Consider the following 22,316-nt stretch of genomic DNA (forward strand, 5'->3'; position numbering starts at 1 on the left):
GCAATTGTGCTAACCCTGAGCTTGAATCCAGGGTCCCAGGACCCTGAAGGGTTGGGAGTCTGAGCCCTATTGCTTTGCAGTGTAGACATGACCCTGGCTTGATTCAGGTTCTGGGAGTCTCTGTATGTATCCCAGAGTTCATAAGGACAACTTCTCTAGTCCTCTCTATGCTAGCAATCTGAAATGCACTCTATTGCAAACGGACGCCCCCCCTTGCGAATGGCAGCAAGTCAGAGTTAACCAGTTGTCTTCTGAGCACTGATCTGCAAGCACACGATCAGAAATCCTCCAGGGTGTGCAATGGAGACTGATCCATTCAAGCCTTTTGTAAAGCGAGCTGCTTCCTGGTCACTTGAGCACAGCCAGATTTTGGTGAATCTGTGGTGTGAGGCCAGTAAAACTGTGGATTTCAGCAAAAGCACCAGAAATGACCACCTGTACCAGCAGATATCTAAAAAGCTGGCAGCTCTGCAGATTTTCCGGACAAGTGACCAGTGCAGGGAGCGGATTAAAAGGCTAAAGAGAGAATACAGGAAGACCAGGGATAAGAATTGCTCCTCGGGCAACTCACCAATGACATGCCCATTTTATGATGACTTTGACCGGGTCCTGAGCTCTGTGCCCAGCACAGAGCCAACTGTGCTTCATGATGACCTGGTGAGTGGGGATGGTGCCCTGCTGTCCCCCAATTCCAGGCAGCAGCAGGTTCCCAGCCAGGATCATGAAGTGACTTTTTTAATGCAGCCAGTTCCAGAGCAGGCGGTGGATCAGGCTCAACACCAAATTCTCAGTCCCCATTCAGAAGAGCTGTTTGATCCTCCTGCCTTTGAAGAACAGACTGCTGCCAACAGCCCGGTGGAGACAGAAGCAGCCCTAGAACCCGCCGGTAAGTGTATGGTTCCAATTCAAAGTGTATTATTACAGTAATGGGAGCGATTTCTGCTTTAAGAAGCAATGCAAAACCAGTAAGCTACCCTGAGCTACCAGTGTTTGGCTAGTAACGGCAGATTGTATTACAGTCCCTAGGCATCCCCCCCTTCCTCTCCCCCATCACGTGGAGTTCACAGTGGGGGCTTGGAATTTCCAACTTCCACACAGCAGCTGTAATGGTTATTTTAAGTCACAGCAATTTGCCATGGTCATTCTTGTTTTCCTTTCAGTAATTAGAAATTTGCCACTCTGTAATCACTCCTAGGTTTATGCAGCTGCCTGTCAACAAACAACGAACTGAGTGTGTGTGTATTTGGGAAACAGTATTCTGTATGACCAAATCTAGTCCATTTCCATTAGAGATAATCCAGGCAAGGGTGGAGTAAAGTTGCAGATTTCAGAAAATTTTGCATACAGTACTAACAGGATAAGCCATGTGTGAGCTAACACAGCATCATGTTAATTCCCTCATAGATTCTGACCCAATCCTAGCTACTCATAGCTCCAAACCTCTCCTGAAGCAGGAACTCTAGAGAGTTTGTCACACTGAGTGGAAGAGCGAATTTTCCAGGCCCCTCTCCCCAATCTCTCCCCCATCACTTACATAGACTCATAGACTTTAAGGTCAGAAGGGACCATAATGATCATCTAGTCTGGCCTCCTGCACAATGCAGGCCACAGAATCTCACCCACCCACTCCTGTAACAAACCCCTAACCTATGTCTGATTTATTGAAGTCCTCAAATCATGGTTTAAAGACCTCAAGGTGCAGAGAATCCTCCAGCAAGTGACCCATACCCCATGCTGCAGAGGAAGGCGAAAAACCTCCAGGACCTCTGCCAATCTGCCCTGGAGGAAAATTCCTTCCCGAGCCCAAATATGGCAATCAGTTAAACCCTGAGCATGTGGGCAAGACTCACCAGCCAGCACCCAGAAAAGAATTCTCTGTAGTAATTCAGATCCCACCCCATCTAACGTCCCATCACAGACCACTAGACATATTTACCTACTAATAATCAAAGATTAATTGCCAATTTGAATACTTCTGCTGCTTACACTACAGGTTTCCCTCCAGCAGCTTGGAATAACATCTCTCTCTGCCATGAGGGCACCAGAAGAACTGTTATGCCTTCTGAAATAGGAAAGGTCTGAAACGACAGAAAAAGCCTTTTGCAGCGAGGGCGCTATACACCCCTCCCCCATACTGCAATAAGTGACGAAGTTTTTTATGAAGCAGAGTAAAGTTGTTAATTTTAAACTTTTGCTTCTATATATCTGTCACTGTGATTAACAAGGCTGTGTCAAGAGACAGTGTGAGGACTGAAGTGTCCCCTTCACAATATGGGTAGGTTCACTTCAGAACTGTTATATTTAATGTCCTTGGGATTCCTCAGTTATTGATTCTGTCTCCTCCGCCGAGCTAGTTTAGACACTAACCCTCTCTTCCTTGTCCTGTTTCAGGACCCTCAAGCTACACGGCCTGCTGTTCTTCAGGAACTCCATCCCTGGCCCAGCGTACCCTCGCAGACCGGTCCAAAAGAAAGCGTTTCCGTGACGAAGTCATGGCCCATGTTCTTCAGCGGATAGAGCAGCAGGTGCACTACCAGAAGCAGAGGGATGAAAGACTGGAACAACAACGTGCTGAGAGGCAGGTGGAGAGGCTGAGGCTCGCCATCCAGCTGGAGGCGAGCGTTTCAGCCAGGGAGCAGGCACTTGCAAAGCAGTTCCTGGAACAGGAACGGCGGCTAAGGGAGGAGGACAGAGCCCAACAGAGAGAACTGTTCGAGCAACTCCTGTCTCTAATGGCTGCAAGAGCACAGGCCCCTGCTGCCTCTCCCGCACCACGGCATGATGCCCCATCAATGTACCCTCAGCCCAGCAGTAGGTGGGGACTTTCCCTGGCTGGAACCAGCCCCCTAGGGCAGCTCCCGGCTCTGCTGACTTCAACCCCTGAGCCGGGGACACCAGGTGATGAAGTGAAACCTCAGTGAAAGAGCTGGGGACTGGACAGGCACAAATGCTCCTGGAATGTCACATTTCACTGCCTCAGAATCTGCTCCCTTGTTGCCAATGCTCCTGCGGGAGTCATTGGAGCTGTGTTAACAACAGTGACACTGTGGCTCTCAGCTCTTGTCAGGATCTGCTCCAGGAGCAAAACTGGGATGGAGGGTGGGAGCAAGGAGACCTGTCTCCAGTGGGTTTTCCCCTTTGAGTTTGGGAGTGGAATTGTGAGGAAGGGAAGAGAGGCAAAATAAAACAGAGATTGAAGGGAGAGGGGAGAGAGACATGTAGATTTAACTATCTCTGTGTAGTCAGGAAATTGCAGCGAGAGGAGAAGAGAACATAGGATAGCAGGGACAAAGGAGGATGAAATCACCTCAGAATTGGCCATTTCCCTCCCAAATACTGATGAAAACTCTCTCCAATTCTCCCCCATTTCGCTCTAATTATTGAATATGGAGGTAAAATCCATGTAGATTTCCCCCCGCGCACTTTTTTCTCAAATGACTGACCTCTTTTCTATTAGATTTTGCCCCATTTTCTCTATAATTCTCCAGTGTCAATTTCAAATCTCCTCAGATTTTGGATATTTTGCTGCCCATTTTCTCTGCAGCAGATTGTCCTTGTTTAGGCAGGAAATTGTTGTCCTGTGTCATTCCCCAGATGGGAAGGGGGTTAGTGGGTGCTGCTTGGGGGAGCCTCGAGATCCGGCTGCCTGTGGGGTGGGCAGGGGCGACTTTAGCTTTTTTGCCACCCCAAGCACGGCAGGAAGGCTGCCTTCAGCGGCTTGCTTGCAGGAGGTCCCCGGTCCCGCGGCTTCAGTGTACTCACCGCCGAATTGCTGCCGATCCGCGGGACTGCAGGCATGCTGCCGAAGAGTGCCTGAGTGCCACCCTCGCAGGGACTGTCAGGGTGCCCCCCACGGCTTGCCACCCCAGGCACGCGGTTGGTGCGCTGGTACCTGGAGCCGCCGCTGGGGGTGGGATGGGGTGGGATATGGTGGTCATTCTCTGACAGCCATCGGGCATGGAAGATGCACAGAAGGAGAAGGGAGGAACTAGAGTCCCCAGTGGAGACTGCCCACCCAGCCTCAGGTTACCCAGTCCCAACAACTGCCCCCCTCAACTGCCTTATGCAGCTCCCACCAGTCACCTGCTCATCCCCTGATGCTGACCCTTCCATGCTGCCAGGAAGCCATCCTTCTCCATATTCCCCTGCCTTGTCCTCTTCAAGCAGCTTTTCAAAGGACTCCCTGCTCATCCTGTGAATGTGTGTGTGGCGGGGATAGGGCGGTGTTTGGTTACAGTCATATAAAATCATTTCAAGTGTTCCCACTTTTCTCTCTCATTGTAAAATGGATGTAAAATGCCCTCAGATTTTATTGTTTCTCCCTATTATCAAATATTTAGGTTTTGACCCACTTCTCCCCAATTCTGACATAAAACTCCCCAAGATTGCTATAAAATACCTTAAAGCCTTGCCTCATTCTCTCTCTAGTTATCTAATACTCATTTAATATCTGCTGTGATATTTCTCTCTCTCTCTCATTATAAAATGTTAACATTAAAATCTCCTGAGATTTTGCCATTTCCTCAAATTCTTGAATATTTCAAGGATTGCATAGCAAATGTTGGGGGGGGTTCTCTCTATTGATAAAATACTGATAAGAAAATTCATTCAAATTTTCCTTCTATTCCTGTTGTGACCTATTAACATACAATTCCTCTCATATTCCCACTTTCCTTTCTTATTTGTGAAGATTGATTCAAAATACCTCCATTTCCACCCTTCTTTCTTTAATTACTGAACATTCATACGGAACCTCAGATTTTGCCATTTTCTATATAATTATGAAATATCAGGTAAAAAATCCTTTCCATGTTGGAGGTATTCCCAGGGCCTTTTAATTACAGCAACAGCTCATGTTTTCAATGGAACCTGAGTCATTCTCCCTGCTGGAATTTGCTGGGGGATTCAATTCCCCATGACCAACCTTGATTCACTCTCCTCAGGGGCAGGTGGTGGACTTAATTAGTTTTAAGAGAGAGCTTGACAAATTTATGAGTAGGATTGTATTTCAGGTTGCTTCTGATGAAAGGGGGTAGGGCTTGGCAGCCCTGGGGCTCCAATCCAGTTTGTCTTATGTTCCTAAAATCTCATGCTTCGGGGCTTCAGCCAATCACCTGCAGGGGTTAGGAAGGGATTCCCCCCAGTAAAGTCTTTTTTTTTTTTTTGGTCTCCTTCCTTTAACATAAGAATGACTATACTGGGTCAGACCAATGGTCCATCTAACCCAGTATCTGGTCTTATGACAGTGGCTAGGGCCAGATGCTTTAAGGGAATGAACAGAACAGGGCAATTTTTTGACTGATCCATCCCCTGTTCTCCAGTCCCAGGTTCTGGCAGTCAGAGGTTTATGGACACTCACAACATGGGGTTGGGTCCCTGACCATCTTGGCCAATAGCCATTGATGGACCTATCGTCCAGGAACTTACCTAATTCTTTTTTGAACCCATTCATACTTCTGGCCTTCACAACACCCTCTGGCAATGTGTTTCACAGGTCGACTGTGTGCTTTGTGAAGACGTACTTCCGTATGTTTGTTTTAAACCTGCTGTCTATTAATTTTGTTGTGTGCCCCTGGTTCTTATGTTATGTGAAGGGGTGTATAACAGTTTCTTCTTCACTTTCTCCACACCATTCATAATTTTATTTATCTTCATCATATCTCCCCTTTGTCATCACTTTTCTAAGATGAAAGTCCCAGTCTTTTTATTCTCTCCTCATATAGAAGCTGTTCCATACCCCTAATCATTTTTGTTGTCTTTCTCTGTACTTTTCCAATTCTAATATATCTTTTTCTGAGATGGGGTGACTAGAAGTATACACAGTATTCAAGATGTGGGCGTACTGTGGATTTATATAGTGGCATTATGATATTTACTGTCTTATCTATCCCTTTTCTAATAATTCCTAACATTCTGTTCGCTTTTTTGACTCCCGCTGCACATTGAGTGGAGGTTTTCAGAGAACTATCCACGGTGACTCCAAGATCTCTTTCTTGAGTGGAAACAGCTCATTTAGACCCCATCATTTTATATGTATAGTTGGAATTATGTTTTCCAATGTGCATTACTTTGAATTTATCAACATTGAATTTCATCTGCCATTGTGTTGCCCATTCATCCACTTTTGTGAAATACTTTTGTGTCTCTTCAAAGTCAACTTTGGATTTAACCATCTTGAGTAATTTTGTATCATCTGCAAACTTTGCCACCTCACTCTTTACCCCTTTTTCCAGATCACTTATTAATATGTTGAACAGCACAGGACCCAGTACATAGCATTGGTGGACCCCACTATTTACCTTACTCCACTTTGAAAAATGAACATTTATTCCTACCTTCCCGCCCCCCATCTTTTAACCAATTACTGATCCCTTCCGACTTGTCCCAGAACTGCCTACTTTGCTTAAGACCCTTTGGTGAGGGATCTTGTCAAATGCTTTCTGAAAGTTCAAGTACACTATATCTACTGGATCACCCTGTCCACATGTTTGTTGACCCCCTCAAAGAATTCTAATAGATTAGTGAGGCATGATTTTCCTTTACAAAAGCCGTGCTAATTCTTTCCTAACATATTCTTCTATGTGTCTGATCATTCTGTTCTTTACTAGAGTTTCAATCAACTTGTCTGGTACTAAAGTAGGTTTAGTGGCCTGTAATTGACAGGATCCTCTCTGGAGCCTTTTTAAAAATCGGCATTACATTAGCTATCCTCTACTCATCTGGTACAGAGGCTGATTTAAGCAGTAAGTAACATACCAAATTTGACACCATCAGCTCAGGATTGAACAAAGACTGTGAATGGCTTGCCAATTACAGAACCAGTTTCTCCTCTCTTGGTTTTCACACCTCAACTGCTAGAACAGGGCCTCATCCTCCCTGATTGAACTGACCTCGTTATCTCTAGCTTGCTTGCTAGCACACATATATATACCTGTCCCTGGATATTTCCATTACATGCATCTGAGGAAGTGGGTATTCACCCACGAAAGCTCATGCTCCAAAACGTCTGTTAGTCTATAAGGTGCCACAGGATTCTTTGCTGCTTATACCACACTTAGTAGTTTTGAAATTTCTTATTTGAGTTCCTTCAAAACTCTTGATTGAATATAATCTTGCCCTGGTGATTTATTACTGTTTAGTTCATCAATTTCTTCCAAAACCTCCTGTTGATACCTTAGTCTGGAGCAATTCCTCAGATTTGTCACCTAAAAAGAATGGCTCACGTGTGAAAATCTCCATCACATTCTCTGCAGTGAAGTCTTATGCAAATAATTCATTTAGCTCCTCCTCCATAGGCTTGTCTTTCTTTTGTGTTCTGTAGCACCTTGATAGTCCAGTGGCCCCACTCATTGGCTGCTTCCTGCTTCTGATGTGCATTAGAAACAATTGCTCTTAGTTTGTGTGTCTTTTGCTAATTGTTCTTCAGATTCATTTTCGGCCTCCTTGCCTAGTTTTACTTCCCATGACTTGCCACAGTTAATGTTTCGTTCTATTTTCCTCCATGGGATTTGATTTTTGTAAGAGACAGCCATGTTTGGAGATGGGACACTGAATGAGAGGCCCAGGCCTCTGAGGTGGCACTGAGCGTTCTCTCTCTCAAGTGCTTGGCTGGCTGGTTCTTGTACTCAGGCTCTGAGTGGATGGGGTCAGGGAGGAATTTCCCCCAGGCAGGGCTGGTGCAACCATTTAGGCAAACTAGGCGGCCGCCTAGGGCGTCTAGTGGTTGGGGGCACCTAAAAGCCCGCCCAGACGAGGAGGTGGAGTGGAGGTGAGCTGGGGCGGGGGGCGGGGGCACAGGGAGGGCGGCCCGCAGTAACGGGGGGGAGCGCAGAGGGGAGCCGCTCCCTGCCCCAGATCACCTCCACTCTGCCTCCTCCGCTGAGCACACAGCCCCCCGCTCTAAGTCTCCTCCAATCGATCCTGCACGCCTGGGAGGGGAGGAGAATTAGAGCAGCGCCAGCGTGCTCAGCGAAGGAGGCAGAGCCAAGGTGAGCTGGGGCAGGTTCCCCAGGTGGCGTTAGCTGCCGTGGGGGAGGGGGGGTTCCCCAGGTGGGGCTAGCTGCTGCGGGGAGGGTCTGCCCAGGCAGTGTTAGCTGCTGCAGAGAGAGGGGCTCCCTGGGCGGGGTTAGCTTCCGTGGCGGGTTGGAATCTCCCCAGGCAGGGTTAGCTTCTGTGAGGTGGGGTCTCCCCGGGCGGGGTTAGCTGCAGAGGCAGGTAGCTGCTGCGGGGAGGGGTTCCCCAGGTAGGGGGGCTGAGTTAGCTGATGCAGGGGGGCGGGATTAGCTGGGGGGGTGGTGCAAGATGGAAGTTTCGCCTAGGGCGCAAAACTTCCTTGCACCGGCTATGCCCCGAGGACAGACTGGCAGTGACCCTGGGGGTTTCACCTTCCTCTGCAGTGTTGGGTGCTGGTCAATCACCAGGATTGTCTTTGTGTATCTCATTGAATCATCTCCCTGCCATTGTAGAGGGCTCAGACATCGACGGTCCTCACTCCCTCTTAGTGTCTCCCTGGAACATAATAGTTAATTTTCCCATGGGATGTTATGCTGGGGTCTGATTTCAGTCTCTGGGTTAGTGTGATAGTGCTGCCTCGTGCTGGTGGTCTGTGATATACAGGGTGTCAAGCCAGGTGATCTACTGATCCCTTCTGGCCTTATACACTATGAATAGCCACAAGTATCCCCAAAATCTTATGACAAATTGTCTCCTTGAAGGTTTGCTTTCCCTAGCGCTGAGATGCAACCACCTCTGGGGTGGATCAGTGGCCACTATTAGCCAGTGACGGCATGGAAATTTCACACCCTTCATTCTCCTGTTAAAAAAGCATCACCCAGTGCTCCCTGTGTGAGTGGCCAGCAGGTGGGGAGCTAATGTCATATCCTTTTAGCAAATACTGATATGAAATCACTTTCACAGTTCAGGGCAACTGCACATGTATCTCCACTGCATGGTCCACCAAGGGCACCCACTTTAAGGCTTCTGGCTCCCAGCCATCACCTCTCTAATGCAGTGTCCAGTGTTTCTTTTCCTCCTGAACACAGTGTTTCCTGCCTGCACAGCTCCCTGCCTACATTGTGATATCCCCAGCAAGCCACCACTGCCTACACAGGCCAGCGTCTGCACTTTGCGTTGTCTCCAGAGGCTATCAGCAGTATAAAAACAATAAAAACCTACATGCATGCTCATAAGTTTACCAGAAATCGGCCCCTGCCCCCAGCTCCAGCAGGGGCTGTAGTAGGAGCAAGGCCCTCAAACTCCACAAAGCTTTTTTGTTGTTGTTACAAGTTCATAACAGCCTTAACTAGAACCAGAACAACCACAAATAGTTCAGTCTTGCCTCTATACAGATTTGGCCTTTGATCTTGGCCTCAAATAACAGGTGGCCAGCAGATGAAGGCCCACTCCTCAGGGCATAGCTTCAGAAGGCTGGGATTTTGCATAAACTGGGGTGGGGGATTTGCATTCAAGATATTTCCCAGGAAATCCAGTTCACACATCTTGTCCCCAAAGACCATTCTTGTCAGCCACCTTGTTCAATATAGTCCTTTGATCTATCTGGCCCACAATAATACAGAACCTCTGCATTTCATGCAATGGTCTCCAAAGATGCTTACTTCATTCAGTAACACTTACCAAGGAAATTACCAGCTCTGTTACAATCACCACAACTTTTGCTGCATTGCCGCACTTCACATTTTGTACTGCAGGAACTTAACATTTTGGAGGGAAAACTGTTGCCTAGTCCTTACGCCAGATGTGACCTGTTTAAAAGGATTCTGTCCTCATCGCTCCAAAGCCTTGTTTCACTGAAACTAGTGTTAATCCAGAGTCACTGGAGGGAAGTACAAGGAGTGACTCCAGATTAACATAGGGACAAATGAGATCAGCATTTGGTTCAGAGACTTTGTTCCTGGGAGGGTTTAAAAATGTCTCAGTGGGTTTAGTACTGGTGAGAGGGGGCCAGGCCTGCTTTGTGATAAAGCAACCAAGCATTTGCCCTACATGGCAGAGTCGAGAACAGCTCTGCAGGGAAAGAGCCTGTGGGGAATCGTGAAGTAAATTGAAATAAAACCTTTTCTGCAATCTGCCCACTTGCCCTTTTTGTCCTGACAGGCTGCGGAATAACATCCATGTTTCGCTCCTGCTCATCCCCTCTTCCCAGGCGACAGGGAAGGGAAATGGCGGCTGTGGAGCCAGTTCAGGTAGGGATGATCGGGGTGTTGCTGGTGGGCTCCTGTCTGAGAGAGAGGAAAAGGTGGAGAAAGGGAGAGGACAGGGTGTGACAAACCTGCTGGGAATGATTTGACCTGGGGGCTGGGTCCTAGGAACAGACCCATGAGCTTTGGGGACATAGGTGCTGGAACTAGGCGGTGCTGGGGGTGTGGTAGTGCCCCCTGGCTTGAAGTAGTTTCTTAAAGTTTGGTTCAGTGGCCCTCAGCACCCCCACTATAAAAATTGTCCCAGTGCCCCTGTTTGGGGGTACAGAAGCCCTGAACTGTGGAACAGGAAAGAACCACCTGGACTGCACTGGGAAAACTCCCCAGCCTCTAAGTGCTGGCATGTGAATTTACTAACCAGGGGCTGCTGTGAGATATGAAGGGGACCCCCATCAGTGAGGTGTCGGGGAGATAACCCGTCCCCTCACATCTGGCTGATGGCAATGGGAAGGGGGTTGAGATTCCTACCAGGGAGCTGTCCCTGCACCATGCTAGCAGCTCTGTTTCCTGTATCTGCCTCATAGGTGCCGACTTTGTGGGTGCTCCGGGACTGGAGCAGCCACAGGAAAAAAACAATGGGTGCTCAGCACCCACCAGCAGCCCCACTGATCAGCCCCCCTCCCTCCGGCTCCCAGCACCTCCTACCCGCCGAGGATCAGCTGGTCAGTGGAGGGGGAGGAGCTGGGGCAGGAAGAGGCAGAACAAGGGCAGGGCATGCTTGGGGGAGGGGGTGGAACGGGGCTGGAAGCAGGCCTTGGAAGAGGCAGATTGGGAAGAGACGAGGCAGTGGTGGGGCTTTGGGGGAAGAGGTGAAGTGGGGGCAGAGTCTGGGGTGAAGCAGGGATCAAGCCACCCTGGGGAAATTAGAAAGTTGGCACCTCTCTTCTGCCTCTGGCTAGTACGTGTGTGAGGAATGCAAAGACCCCCATCCCCTCTGTCTTCTGGGAGGGGTGAGGGGGTCTCTCCCCGCCCCCATGTCTCCTGGCTGCTGTGAGTGGGGTAGGGGTGGCACTCTGCTGACGGCCCACCTCCCAGAGCTTCTATAAGACTGGACCTTTCCTCCTGTGATAGGGGGTTGTCACTGGGCAGCAGGCACTGAGTGGGGGACCCTTGCTCTTTCAGCAGCCGGTGACCTTCGAGGAGGTGGCTGTGTATTTCACCAGGGAAGAATGGGCTCTGCTGGACCCCGCTCAGAAAGCCCTCCACAGAGACGTCATGCAGGAGAACTATGAGAATGTGACCTCGCTGGGTGAGGATTCTTGTCCCCTCGGTTCTTAGAAGGAGAAATGAAGAGTTAAGGTTCACGCCCTCACCGTGCAACTCCAGCCCTGCCCTGTTTCTGCAACATCCTGTTTCTGCAACATCCCCACGTGCCAATGACACATATACAAGCACTCTGCCCTCCACGCCACAGAGCACTCTGGGAACAGAGCACAGGAGCAGCATGGCACAGTCTAACACCTCCTCTTTGCAAAGGTCAAACTTGGGTTTGGGTCTGGTGTAGTGAATGGAAGTTTCCTACACCTGGCCTGCACTGAACCAGTGAGCCCAATCCACACAAACCAGCTTAGACTTGCAAAATGTTGCCACCTCTTCACCCTTGTGTATATGCCACCAAACTGCTGACAGGGGAGGAGGGATAGTTCAGTAGTTTGAGCACTGGCCTGCTAAACCCAGGATTGTGAGCTCAATTCTTGAGGGGGCCATTTAGGGATCTGGGGCAAAATCAGTACTTGGTCCTGCTAGTGAAGGCAGGGGGCTGGACTCAATGACCCTTTGGGGTCCCATTCAGTTCTAGGAGATAGGTATATCTCCCTTAATTTATTTAATCCCTGTGCACCTTTACTGACACAACCTACAATAATCAGCACTTAAATGAGGCACACCCGTTCTCTCGGGGTTGACATACACCTGTCTTTTATCACAGTCACAACTCTGTCAAGCTGCTCCACTAATCCCTCCACCATTCACCTATCGTCGCTGCTGACACAGTGCACACAGCTGGAGGCATGCGGAGAAATGCTGGTATTCCAATATCTATTCCAGATTTACAGATTTTAAGGCCAGGGTGGACTGTTAGGTTATCTAGTCTGACTTGTATAACACAGGCTATAGAACTTCATCCAGTTATTGTTGTACTGATGTCAGGCCTGGGTCATGGACAACCAGACCAAGTGGTCAGAGCTGGGGTCCACAGTCAGGAGCCAAGAGCTAGCTGGGGCAGAATCCTGGGAGATCAGAGGTAGGAGACAAACCAGAGTTCAGAACCACAAGTTGGTAACCAGCATCAGTCGAAGTCAGGATACCAGGGAGTCAAAGGCAGGCGACAAATCAGAAAGAACCACAGCTCAGATGCCAGGAGCCAAGCCAGGTCAGGGCCCCCGGAAGTCAAGCCAGCGGAGTGAGCATGAGAGCCACAAGATACTCAATCCAGAGCAGGGTGAATCCCAGTTATTCAGACAGCTTCCGGTTCCTGGTGCTGGTTTAAGTAGGGTCAGCAGGCCAATTGGCAGGAAGGGCAGCCAGCACATCCCTCAGTCCGCGCCGCTTCCTGCAGCCCCCATTGGCCTGGAGCAGCGAATCGCGGCCAGTGGGAGCCGCGATCGGCCGAATCTGCGGACGCGGCAGGTAAACAGGCCGGCCCGGCCCTCCAGGGGCTTTCCCTGAACAAGCGGTGGCCCTAATTTGAGAACCACTGGACCAGATGACCTCTGGAGGTCCTTCCCAGGCCTACGTTTCTATGATTTTATGATTCATTATCCTAGCCCTTTGCTTTGACCACATCACCCTGTGGAGAAAGTGGGACTGTTTGGTAGTATTTTATTTATTTATTTATTTAAATGAAAATATGTATGAGTCTGCTTCCACTCTCTCTTTGCATTGTCATGCTCTGGGTGTGAAGGAGTTAATTCCTCTTCTGGGACATGGGAACGAATGACTCACAGTAATGTAGGCTTGTTTAGATTGTTATACATGCATTATCAAGAACTGCCCACATACGAATGGAGCGCCCTGAAAAGACAATGGAAGACCTAGCTGTGACAGGCATAGCAATTTCCTGCAATATCCTGGTCACACCTTATTGAATGAAATTCAATGTCTTTGGAGTCTATTGCATGAATTGTTTATGTATCCATGCGGAACAGGGACTGCATGTATTGCTCTGATGTAAGCAGAGTCAGGATGAGCTCTACCCTGACATCCGGTGGTGAGTTGTGGAAAAGAACTTCAGGGTCTGATTTTAGGAGAGTAGTTACAGGCTGCTAAGCTGAATTTACTTTGGGCCAATGGTGCTCCAGCACTGAGGCTTCACTACTTCAAGCTGAAATCACTGAGTGCTGTGAGGGGGCCTGAAGATATGTTGCTGAGCAGCTGGCAGAGCAGTTTGTGGGATGATTGGAGTGGCTTGCATTAAAGGCTGCAGCAGAACCCCCATGGAAAGGTGAGGGCAGTTGGTCTTGGACTGTGTTAAGGTGCCCCTTAACACCTCTACCCCCGCCCCCCTGTCTGGGAGGTAAAACTCTGCAGATAAACTTTTGAACACTGGAGCTGCGCTGACTAGGGACAGAGACTTTGGGGTTCGACTTTTGGGTGATTTTTGGGTTGCTGGACTCAAGAGACTTTTGGAGTGTTAGACTTTTGGGACTTTGGGGTAATCTTTTGGGTTGTTGGACTTAAGACCCTGAGGAGAAAAGGACACTGCCAAACTTACTTGGGGGTGGGTCTTTTGCTCATGGTTTGTGTTATGAATCCTGTTTGTGGTGTTTCCCCAACATAATGCTGCATTGTTTCCCTCCTTTATTAAAAGGCTTTTGCTACACTCAGACTCTGTGCTTGCAAGAGGGGAAGCATTGCCTCTTAGAGGTGCCCAGGGGGGTGGTATGTAATTGTCCCAGGTCACTGGGTGGGGGCTAGAGCCGGTTTTGCATTGCATTATTGAAACGGAACCCCTAGATACTGAACCCGGCCCTTGTTGCTGCCAACTCAGACGGGCAGAAGGGTTGCAATGAGAAAGGGTAGTTCCTCCAGGCAAGAGCAGTGAGTATTGCTCAGGCAAATTTATTCATATTGTAACAACACCAGAAAAACACCACCACCTGCAGAGGCTCACATATACCAATGCAAACTGGGTTCTCCAGAGACCAACAGATGCAGAAAGGATTTTTGGATCAATAGCCTGAATTTAAACTGACTCATGCCCTTCTTTCTCATCGAGAACACAGGTACTCTGGTCCAAGAGGGGCCCAATCCTTAGAGAAGGTTGGGAGAGACTTTGGCCTACTGAGGCCCCGTACAGGGGCACTGGAACAATTTATGTAGTGGGGCTGCTGCGTCATCAAACCAAACTGTGAACTCTACATATGATGGAAACCACTGCAAGGCAGGAGGTGCGGCAGCACTCCCAGCATCCCTAGTTCCAGCACTTATGGCCCTATAAAATTGAGAGTGCATCTTCTGAGTTTGTAACCAAACAATAAACATGGGGTGGGCAAACTTTTGGCCCGAGGCCCACATCTGAGTAAAGAAATTGTATGGTGGGCCATAAATGCTCACGAAATTGGGGCTGGGGTGTGGGAGGGGGTGAGAGCTCTGGCAGGGGGTGAGGGCTCCGGGGTGGGGCCAGAAATAAGAAGTTCAGGGTGCGGGAGGAGGCTTCGGGGTGGGGCAGGGGGTGGAGTGCAGGGGGCAGGGTGTGAAGGCTCCATCTGGGGATGCGGGCTCTGGGGTGGGGCTGAGGGGTTGGGGTGTAGGAGGGTGCTCTGGGCTGGGACTGATGGGTTCAGAGGGTGGAAGGGGAATCAGGGCTGGGGCAGGGGGTTGGGGCATGGGGGAGGTGAAGGCTCCCTCTGGGGGTGCAGGCTCTGGGGTGGGGCTGGGGATGAGGGGTTTGGGGTGTAGGAAAGTGCTCCGGGCTGGGACCAAGGCGTTTGGAGGGCAGGAGAGGATCAGGGCAGGGGCAGGGGGTTGGTGTGTGGGGTGCAGACTTGGGGTGGCACTTACCTCAAGCAGCTCCCAGAAACAGCGGCATGTCCCTCCTCCAGCTCCTACGTGGAGGCACAGTCAGGTGGCTCTGGTGCGCACTGCCCTGTCCACAAGCACCGCCCCAGCAGCTCCCACTGGCCGAGGTTCCTAGTCAATGGAGGCGGCACTTGGGGCACTGACAGCATGTGAAGCGGCACCCCCTGGCTCCCCCGACGTGTAGGAGCCGGAGCAGGAACATGCTGCTGCTTCCGGGAGCTGCACAGAGCAGCCCCCAACCCTGCTCCTCAGCTGGAGCACCAGAGTGGGAGCTCGAGGGCCGCATTAAAACAGCTGGTGGGCTGGAAGCGACCCGTGGTGGGCCGTAGTTTGCCCACCCCAGGATAAACCCTTTGTCTGCATGAAGAAATGCTTACCAGCCACAGAGCTTGTTGGAGTTGTAGCGATTGATCTCTGGTGAGCTTATTAGCAGGCATGTAAGTTCTTTTGCCGTTTTAATAAATATTTTCTCTGTATTGCTTTCTCCTTAAGAATTAATGCGCTTGCTTAGACAGATCCGTGTGCAATTACATAGTTACCATCTCTGAAGGGAAGGCAAGGCAGGCCTGCTAGGGCAGTATGTCTTTCTGGGGCATTCAGAGCCTAGGCAGGGGATAGTGCAGCCTGGAAATACCCTTGTCAGGAGGCAGTGAGACGTGTGTCACTGCCCAAGAGAGGTGACAGCTGGGGAGCTCGAAGCCTGAGAGTGGGTGCCCTTGGTGGATCATAGACAGGGAATACAGGTGCAGTCACCCTGAACTGCAATAACAACAACTGGACACTAATATGTAATGACTAGGAGACAAGGGAAGCGGAACATGGGAACACAAAGGAAGTGCAACCTGGGATAAAGGGACTGGGTGTGAAGAGGAGTTTGCTGCTGCCCAGGAGACCACAGGGACTGAAACAGGGGAGTGAGATGAAATTGAGAAGGATTTGGAAAAGCTGGGCAGATGATTCTGCCAACATAAATTTTGATTTGTTTTGTTTCATCAGACCAACCTAATGGCCCTTCCGTTCCTTATTCCAGTTGTTTAATAAAGGCCAGGTTCTTCTTGTGATGCTGCCAATACCTACTGCTTACGTCTCCTCCTGCAGCGAGCGAGTGATTAGCAGGAATTTGAAATCATTTGGACTCCCTGGAGAGCCACAATGAAAAAAATGGGTGTTGCCACCAGGAGGCCTGGTCTCTGAATAGTAAAGCTGTGGGGGATGGCCTCAAAGAAAGCTACATCTACACATTACAGGTCTGGAGCTCAGGGCTGGGTTTGGGCTGGAGCTCAGGCTCTCAAGCCAAGGTCGGGGTGGGTGGGCTTAAGAGCCCACACTCCCCCAGACCAGCAAATCTGTGGACATGGGAGGTTTGGTCCCTGATGCAGTGGAGAGGTGCTCCCGAGAGAGACTGTATAAAGGATGGTGCATATAAGACACTGACAATGCATGACATAGCCCTTCCTTTGAGTCTCTCCACTGGCTCCCCTGCCTCTATTGAATCAAACATAAGCTGCTAATCTTAACTTTTAAGACCAAATGTCGCAGTGCTGACTTTGACCTCTTACCGGACCATGGTGCCATATTCCATCACCCACTTGTTAACATTTCAAACAAGCCCCTTTGTGCCTTCGCCACTGCTCCTCATGCTTGGGAAGAGCTCCTCAAAAGTATCCCCCAAGCTTCCTCCTTGTCCTCCTTCCCATCCCTCCCCACAACTCACCTTTTCCATGGTGCCTACCAAAATATAACAATGGCTAGGATGCTGGTGTGCTAAGAGCACTGCCTAGCAGAGTGACCCACACATCTCGTTGTTTCGTTCCCCACCCGCATCGATCTGTGTCCATCCGTCTCTCATCTTAGTCTTAAATTGCCAGTGCTCTGGGGCAGGACCTGTCCTTTCCTTCAGTGTTCGTAGAATGTCCTGCACAAGGGGATCCTGGGCCATTACTCAGGCTACTAGGTGCTGTTATGGGAGGGGCTGAATGGTGGCAGGCTGGGGTGCGGGGAGGCTTGGGGCAAACCGCACCAGTGAGCCAAGAGATCTGGGGACAGTGGGAAGGGGGGATTCCATGCAGTAGGTACTGTAAGGAGTTGGGATACAGTGAGCGGCTGGGAGCAATAGGACAGTGCTGGACCAGGATCTCAAGGAGCTGGGAGGGTTGGTGATAGTGAGAATAGAGGATGGTAGCTGCTCCAGGAAAGGGGGTGCTAGCAAGGGGAGGGGGAGGAGGAATACTTTTTTTTGGCAGGAGCTCCTGGGACTCTGGAGCAAAGAACACTTGGGACAATGGGAAGTGGGGTTGGAAAGTGGTTGGGGAGCCAGAAATTTGAGGGAACTGGTAGATAGAAGCACTGAGGACAATAGGAGTAGAGAAGAAAACACAAGAAGTGGATGTTCCTGGGGTCCCAGGAGCTGGGGAGAGCTGGCAGCAGTGGGAGGAAGGGAAGTGGATGTCAGAGTGAATAACAGGGCTAGCTGTATCTCTATCCCCTTCCTGTTCTCTCCGAGTACCCCCCTCAGGTGTTAGGCCTCTGGTCTTTCCATCTTTGATTATCAGCAGGTAAGTATGCCCAGTGGTCTGTGATGGGATGTTAGATGGGGTGGGATCAAGGCCTTGGCTACACTGGAGAGTTGCAGCGCTGGTGGTGGGTTTACAGCGCTGCAACTTACTCACCGTCCACACTTGCAAGGCACATACAGCGCTGTATCTTCCTGGCTACAGCGCTGGTTGTACTCCACCTCGGCCTGGGGAATAACAACTATAGCACTGCTGATGCAGCGCTGCTCTGCCAGCATGGCCACCAAAAGCGCTGTAATTGGCCTCCAGAGGTATTCGGAGGTATCCCAGAATGCCTGTTCAGCCACTCTGCTCATCAGTTCGCACTCTACTGCCCTGGCCTCCGGTGACCTGCCCTTTAAATGCCCCGGGAATTTTAAAAATCCCCTTCCTGTTTGCTCAGCCAGGTGTGGAGTGCAATCAGTGAATCTCTCCAGGTGACCATGCCTCCACGCGCCAAACGAGCCCCAGCATGGAGCAATGGCGAATTGCTGGACCTCATCAGTGTTTGGAGGGAGGAAGCTGTGCAGCCCCAGCTGTGCTCCAGCCGTAGGAATTACGATACCTATGGGCAGATCTCAAGGGCCATGCTGGAAAGGGGCCATGACCGGGACGCACTGCAGTGCAGGATTAAAGTGAAGGAGCTGCAGCGTGCCTATTGCAAAGCCCGTGAGGGAAACTGCCCCTCTGGTGCTGCCCCCCCGACCTGCCGTTTTTACAAAGAGCTGGACGTGATACTTGGGGGTGACCCCACCGCCAATCCGAGGACCACGATGGACACTTCAGAGCGGAGGGGAGAGGTGGAGGCGGAGGTGGGGGGAAGGAGGAAACCGAGAGTGAGGGTACTGGGATGGGAGGAGACATCCCGGAGTCCCAGGAGGCATGCAGCCAGGAGCTCTTCTCAAGCCAGGAGGAAGGCAGCCAGTCGCAGCAGCCGGTACTTGGTGAAGGACAAGCAGAGGAGCGGGTTCCCAGTAAGCAGCTTTTATTTTCAGGATGGAAATGTTTCGGGAGAGGAGGGAGGGTTATGGCCGCATGCATGCATGCCTAGATGTGGAATAGCCCATTGATGTGGTCTATCACGTCACAGTAATTGGCCTCGGTAATATCTTCAAAAGTTTCAGCCAGAGCGTGGGCAATGCGCTTCCACAAGTTTATAGGGAGAGCCACTGTGGTCCTTGTCCCAGTCAAGTTAACGCGTCCGCACCACTGTGCCACGAGGGTTAGAGGGACCATTGCTGCACACAGGCAAGCTGCATAGGGGCCAGGGCAGAATCCACATTGCTGTAGAAGACCCTCCTGCTCTTCCCAGGTGACACGCAGCAGCGAGCTATCTTCAAGGATTAACTCCTGTGGGCAATGTTGGGAGAGTGTTCAGTGTAGGTGCCCCCTGCAGCTGTTTGCTTTCCCCAATGCACAGAAACCCCAGCACAGCCCTGAAGCAATCAGTCCCCCTTCCCAGGTGATCTGCAGCCGTGAGATATCTTCAAGGATTAACTCCTGTGAGAAATGTTGGGAGAATGTTCAGTGTAGGTGCCCCCCGCAACTGTTTGCTTTCCCCAATGCACAGAAACCCAGCACAGCCCTGAAGCAATCATTCCCCCTTCCCAGGTGACCCGAAGCACCGAGATATCTTCCACGATTAACTCCTGTGGGAAATGTTGGGAGAGTGTTCAGTGTAGGTGCCCCCCACAGCTGTTTGCTTTCCCCAATGCACAGAAACCCCAGCACAGCCCTGAAGCAATCAGGCCCCCTTACTCACCATTTCAGGGCTCCTGTGGGTTATGTGCACTCTATTTGGTATGGGAAAATTATGCTAAAATGAAGACTGTAAACTCCTTTACTGTGTGGGAATAACTGTCTGAGATATAAACAAAGCTGCCTCTGTTAACTGTTGCCTTTTTTTCCTTCCACAAGCGACCTTGAGTTCTCAGCTGCCCGTGTCAACAGCAGCTCAAAGACTCCATAACCTGTGGCAGAAGCCACGAAAAAGCAAAGACGACCTGCTGCAGACAGTTATAGATCACTCTGCCAGAGAGAATAAAAAACTGCAGGACTGGAGGGAAAGGGAAAGCAGGATCCGCCAGAGAAACGCAGCGGCCAGGAAGAAAAGCAAAAAGCAGCTGATAAACATCCTGGCACGCCAAGCAGACTCTATCCAGGCGCTCGTAGCCATGCAGGCAGAGCACTACCGCCCCGCCCCATCCCAAAGCTCTTTCCCTTGTATCCCAATGTCAGCTCCAAACCCCCTTCCCCAGCATCAAGGTTCTTACCTCCACCAGCTGCCTCCAACACCTGTACGTTCACCAACCAGCCCTGAGAACTACGACCCTTACCCTCTGCCTCCAACACCTGTACGTTCACCAACCAGCCCTGAGAACTACGACCCTTACCCTCTGCACTCAACCCCCCTCACCATGCAGTACAGGCATCCTGAAGTGCAGCAGTCATTGCACAGCACTCCAGACAGGACATATTCAAACCTGTGACTGTACAGTTCCCCACCCCACCCCTCTGCCCTTTTAGGTTCCCAAAATGTTGTGCGTCTGTCAATAAAGTTATTTTCTTTTCAATAAATGAATTCTTGGCTTTGAAAACAGTCTTTATTATTGCAGAAAGTCAAAGATACCTTAGCCCAGGAAAGAAACAGGCACTGCAAATCAGCTTAGGAAAAACAGATTCCTACTAACATTGGAACCACTGCACTTCATTCCCGTGCAAGGCACCAAACATTATTGTTGGTTTTCAGCCTCAAATTCGTCCCTCAAGGAATCCCTGATCCTTGAAGCCCTGTGCTGGGCCTCTCTAGTAGCCCTGCTCTCTGACTGTGCAAATTCAGCCTCCAGGCGTTGAACCTCAGAGGTCCATGCCTGACTGAATGTTTCACCCTTCCCTTCACAAATATTATGGAGGGTACAGCACGCGGATATAACCGCAGGGATGCTGCTTTCCCCCAAGTCTAGCTTCCCATACAGAGATTGCCAGCGCCCTTTTAAACAGCCAAAAGTACATTCCACAGTCATTCGGCACCAGCTCAGCCTGTAGTTGAACCATTCCTTGCTCTTGTCAAGCTTCCCTGTATACGGTTTCATGAGCCAAGGCATTAATGGGTAAGTGAGGTCTCCAAGGATCACAATGGGCATTTCAACGTCCCCTATTGTGATCTTCTGGTCTGGGAAAAAAGTCCCGGTCTGCAGCTTCCTGAACAGGCCAGTGTTCCGAAAGATGCGTGCATCATGCACCTTTCCAGGCCAGCCTGTGTTAATGTCAATGAAATGCCCACGGTAAGCCACAAGCACCTGGAGAACCATAGAGAAATACCCCTTCCGATAAATGTACTCGGATGCTAGGTGGGGTCGTGCTAGAATAGGAATATGCGTCCCATCTATTGCCCCTCCACAGTTAGGGAAACCCATTTGTGCAAAGCCATCCACAATGTCCTGCACGTTCCCCAGAGTCACGGTTCTTCTTAGCAGGATGCGATTAATGGCCCTGAAAACTTGCATCAAAATGACTCTGACGGTCAACTTTCCCACTCCAAATTGGTTCCCGACCGATCTGTAGCTGTCTGGAGTTGCCAGCTTCCAGATTGCAATAGCCACCCGCTTCTCCACTGGCAGGGCAGCTCTCAATCTCGTGTCCTTGCACCACAGGGTGGGGGCGAGCTCAGCACACAGTCCCATGAAAGTGGCTTTTCTCATCCAAAAGTTCTGCAGCCACTGCTCGTCATCTCAGACTTCCATGACGATGTGATCCTAACACTCAGTGCTTGTTTTCCGAGCCCAAAAGCGGCGTTCCACGGTGCTGAGCATTTCCGTGAAAGCCACAAGCAATGTCGTGTCGTATGTGTCAGGCGACTCGCAATCATCGTCGGACTCCTCATCACTTTGGAGCTTAAGGAATAGCTCAACTGCCAAACATGATGTGCTGGTGACACTCATCAGCAAAGTCCTCAGCAGTTTGGGCTCCATTTCCCACAGAAATCACGCTGCACAGAAACCGTTGGGAGAGTCACAATAGCGCCAAATGTGGATGGAAAAACAGGGACTGCTGGGATGCAAAGCGATGCATCACGGGGCGTTGGGACAGGAAGCAGAATGACCCGCATCCTTCCGTCCCCTTCCCACAACCCACGGCGCCAAAATGGGACGAGGTGTTCTGTGGGATAGCTGCCCATACTGCACCACTCCCAACACAGCTGCAAATGTGGCCACACTGCAGCACTGGTAGCTGTCAGTGTGGCCACACTCCATCGCTTTCCCTACACAGCTGTACAAAGACAGCTGTAACTCCCAGCACTACAGACCTCCAAGTGTAGCCAAGGCCTGAGTTACTATAGAGAATTCTTTCCCGGGTGTCTGGCTGGTGAGTCTTGCCCATATGCTCAGGGTTTAACTGATCGCCATATTTGGGCTCGGGAAGGAATTTTCCTCCAGGGAAGATTGGCAGAGGCCCTGGAGGTTTTTCGCCTTCCTCTGCAGCATGGGGTACGGGTCACTTGTTGGAGGATTCTGTGCATCTTGAGGTC

General features: G+C 50.4%; 1 protein-coding gene across 1 annotated transcript; it reads left to right on the top strand.

Moving 5' to 3' along the window:
* The first annotated feature begins 240 nt into the window (after window positions 1–240).
* On the top strand, window positions 241–20,547 carry LOC127036686 (uncharacterized). Its single transcript, XM_050927804.1, has 5 exons — window positions 241–886; window positions 2,392–2,898; window positions 10,114–10,202; window positions 11,340–11,466; window positions 19,706–20,547. The coding sequence occupies exons 1-5, from the start codon at window positions 301–303 to the stop codon at window positions 20,275–20,277; spliced, it is 1,881 nt and encodes a 626-aa protein (XP_050783761.1). The 5' UTR covers window positions 241–300; the 3' UTR covers window positions 20,278–20,547.
* Window positions 20,548–22,316: the final 1,769 nt, after the last annotated feature.

The sequence above is a fragment of the Gopherus flavomarginatus genome, chromosome 18 (genome assembly GCF_025201925.1).
Source record: "Gopherus flavomarginatus isolate rGopFla2 chromosome 18, rGopFla2.mat.asm, whole genome shotgun sequence".
NCBI lineage: Eukaryota > Metazoa > Chordata > Testudines > Testudinidae > Gopherus > Gopherus flavomarginatus.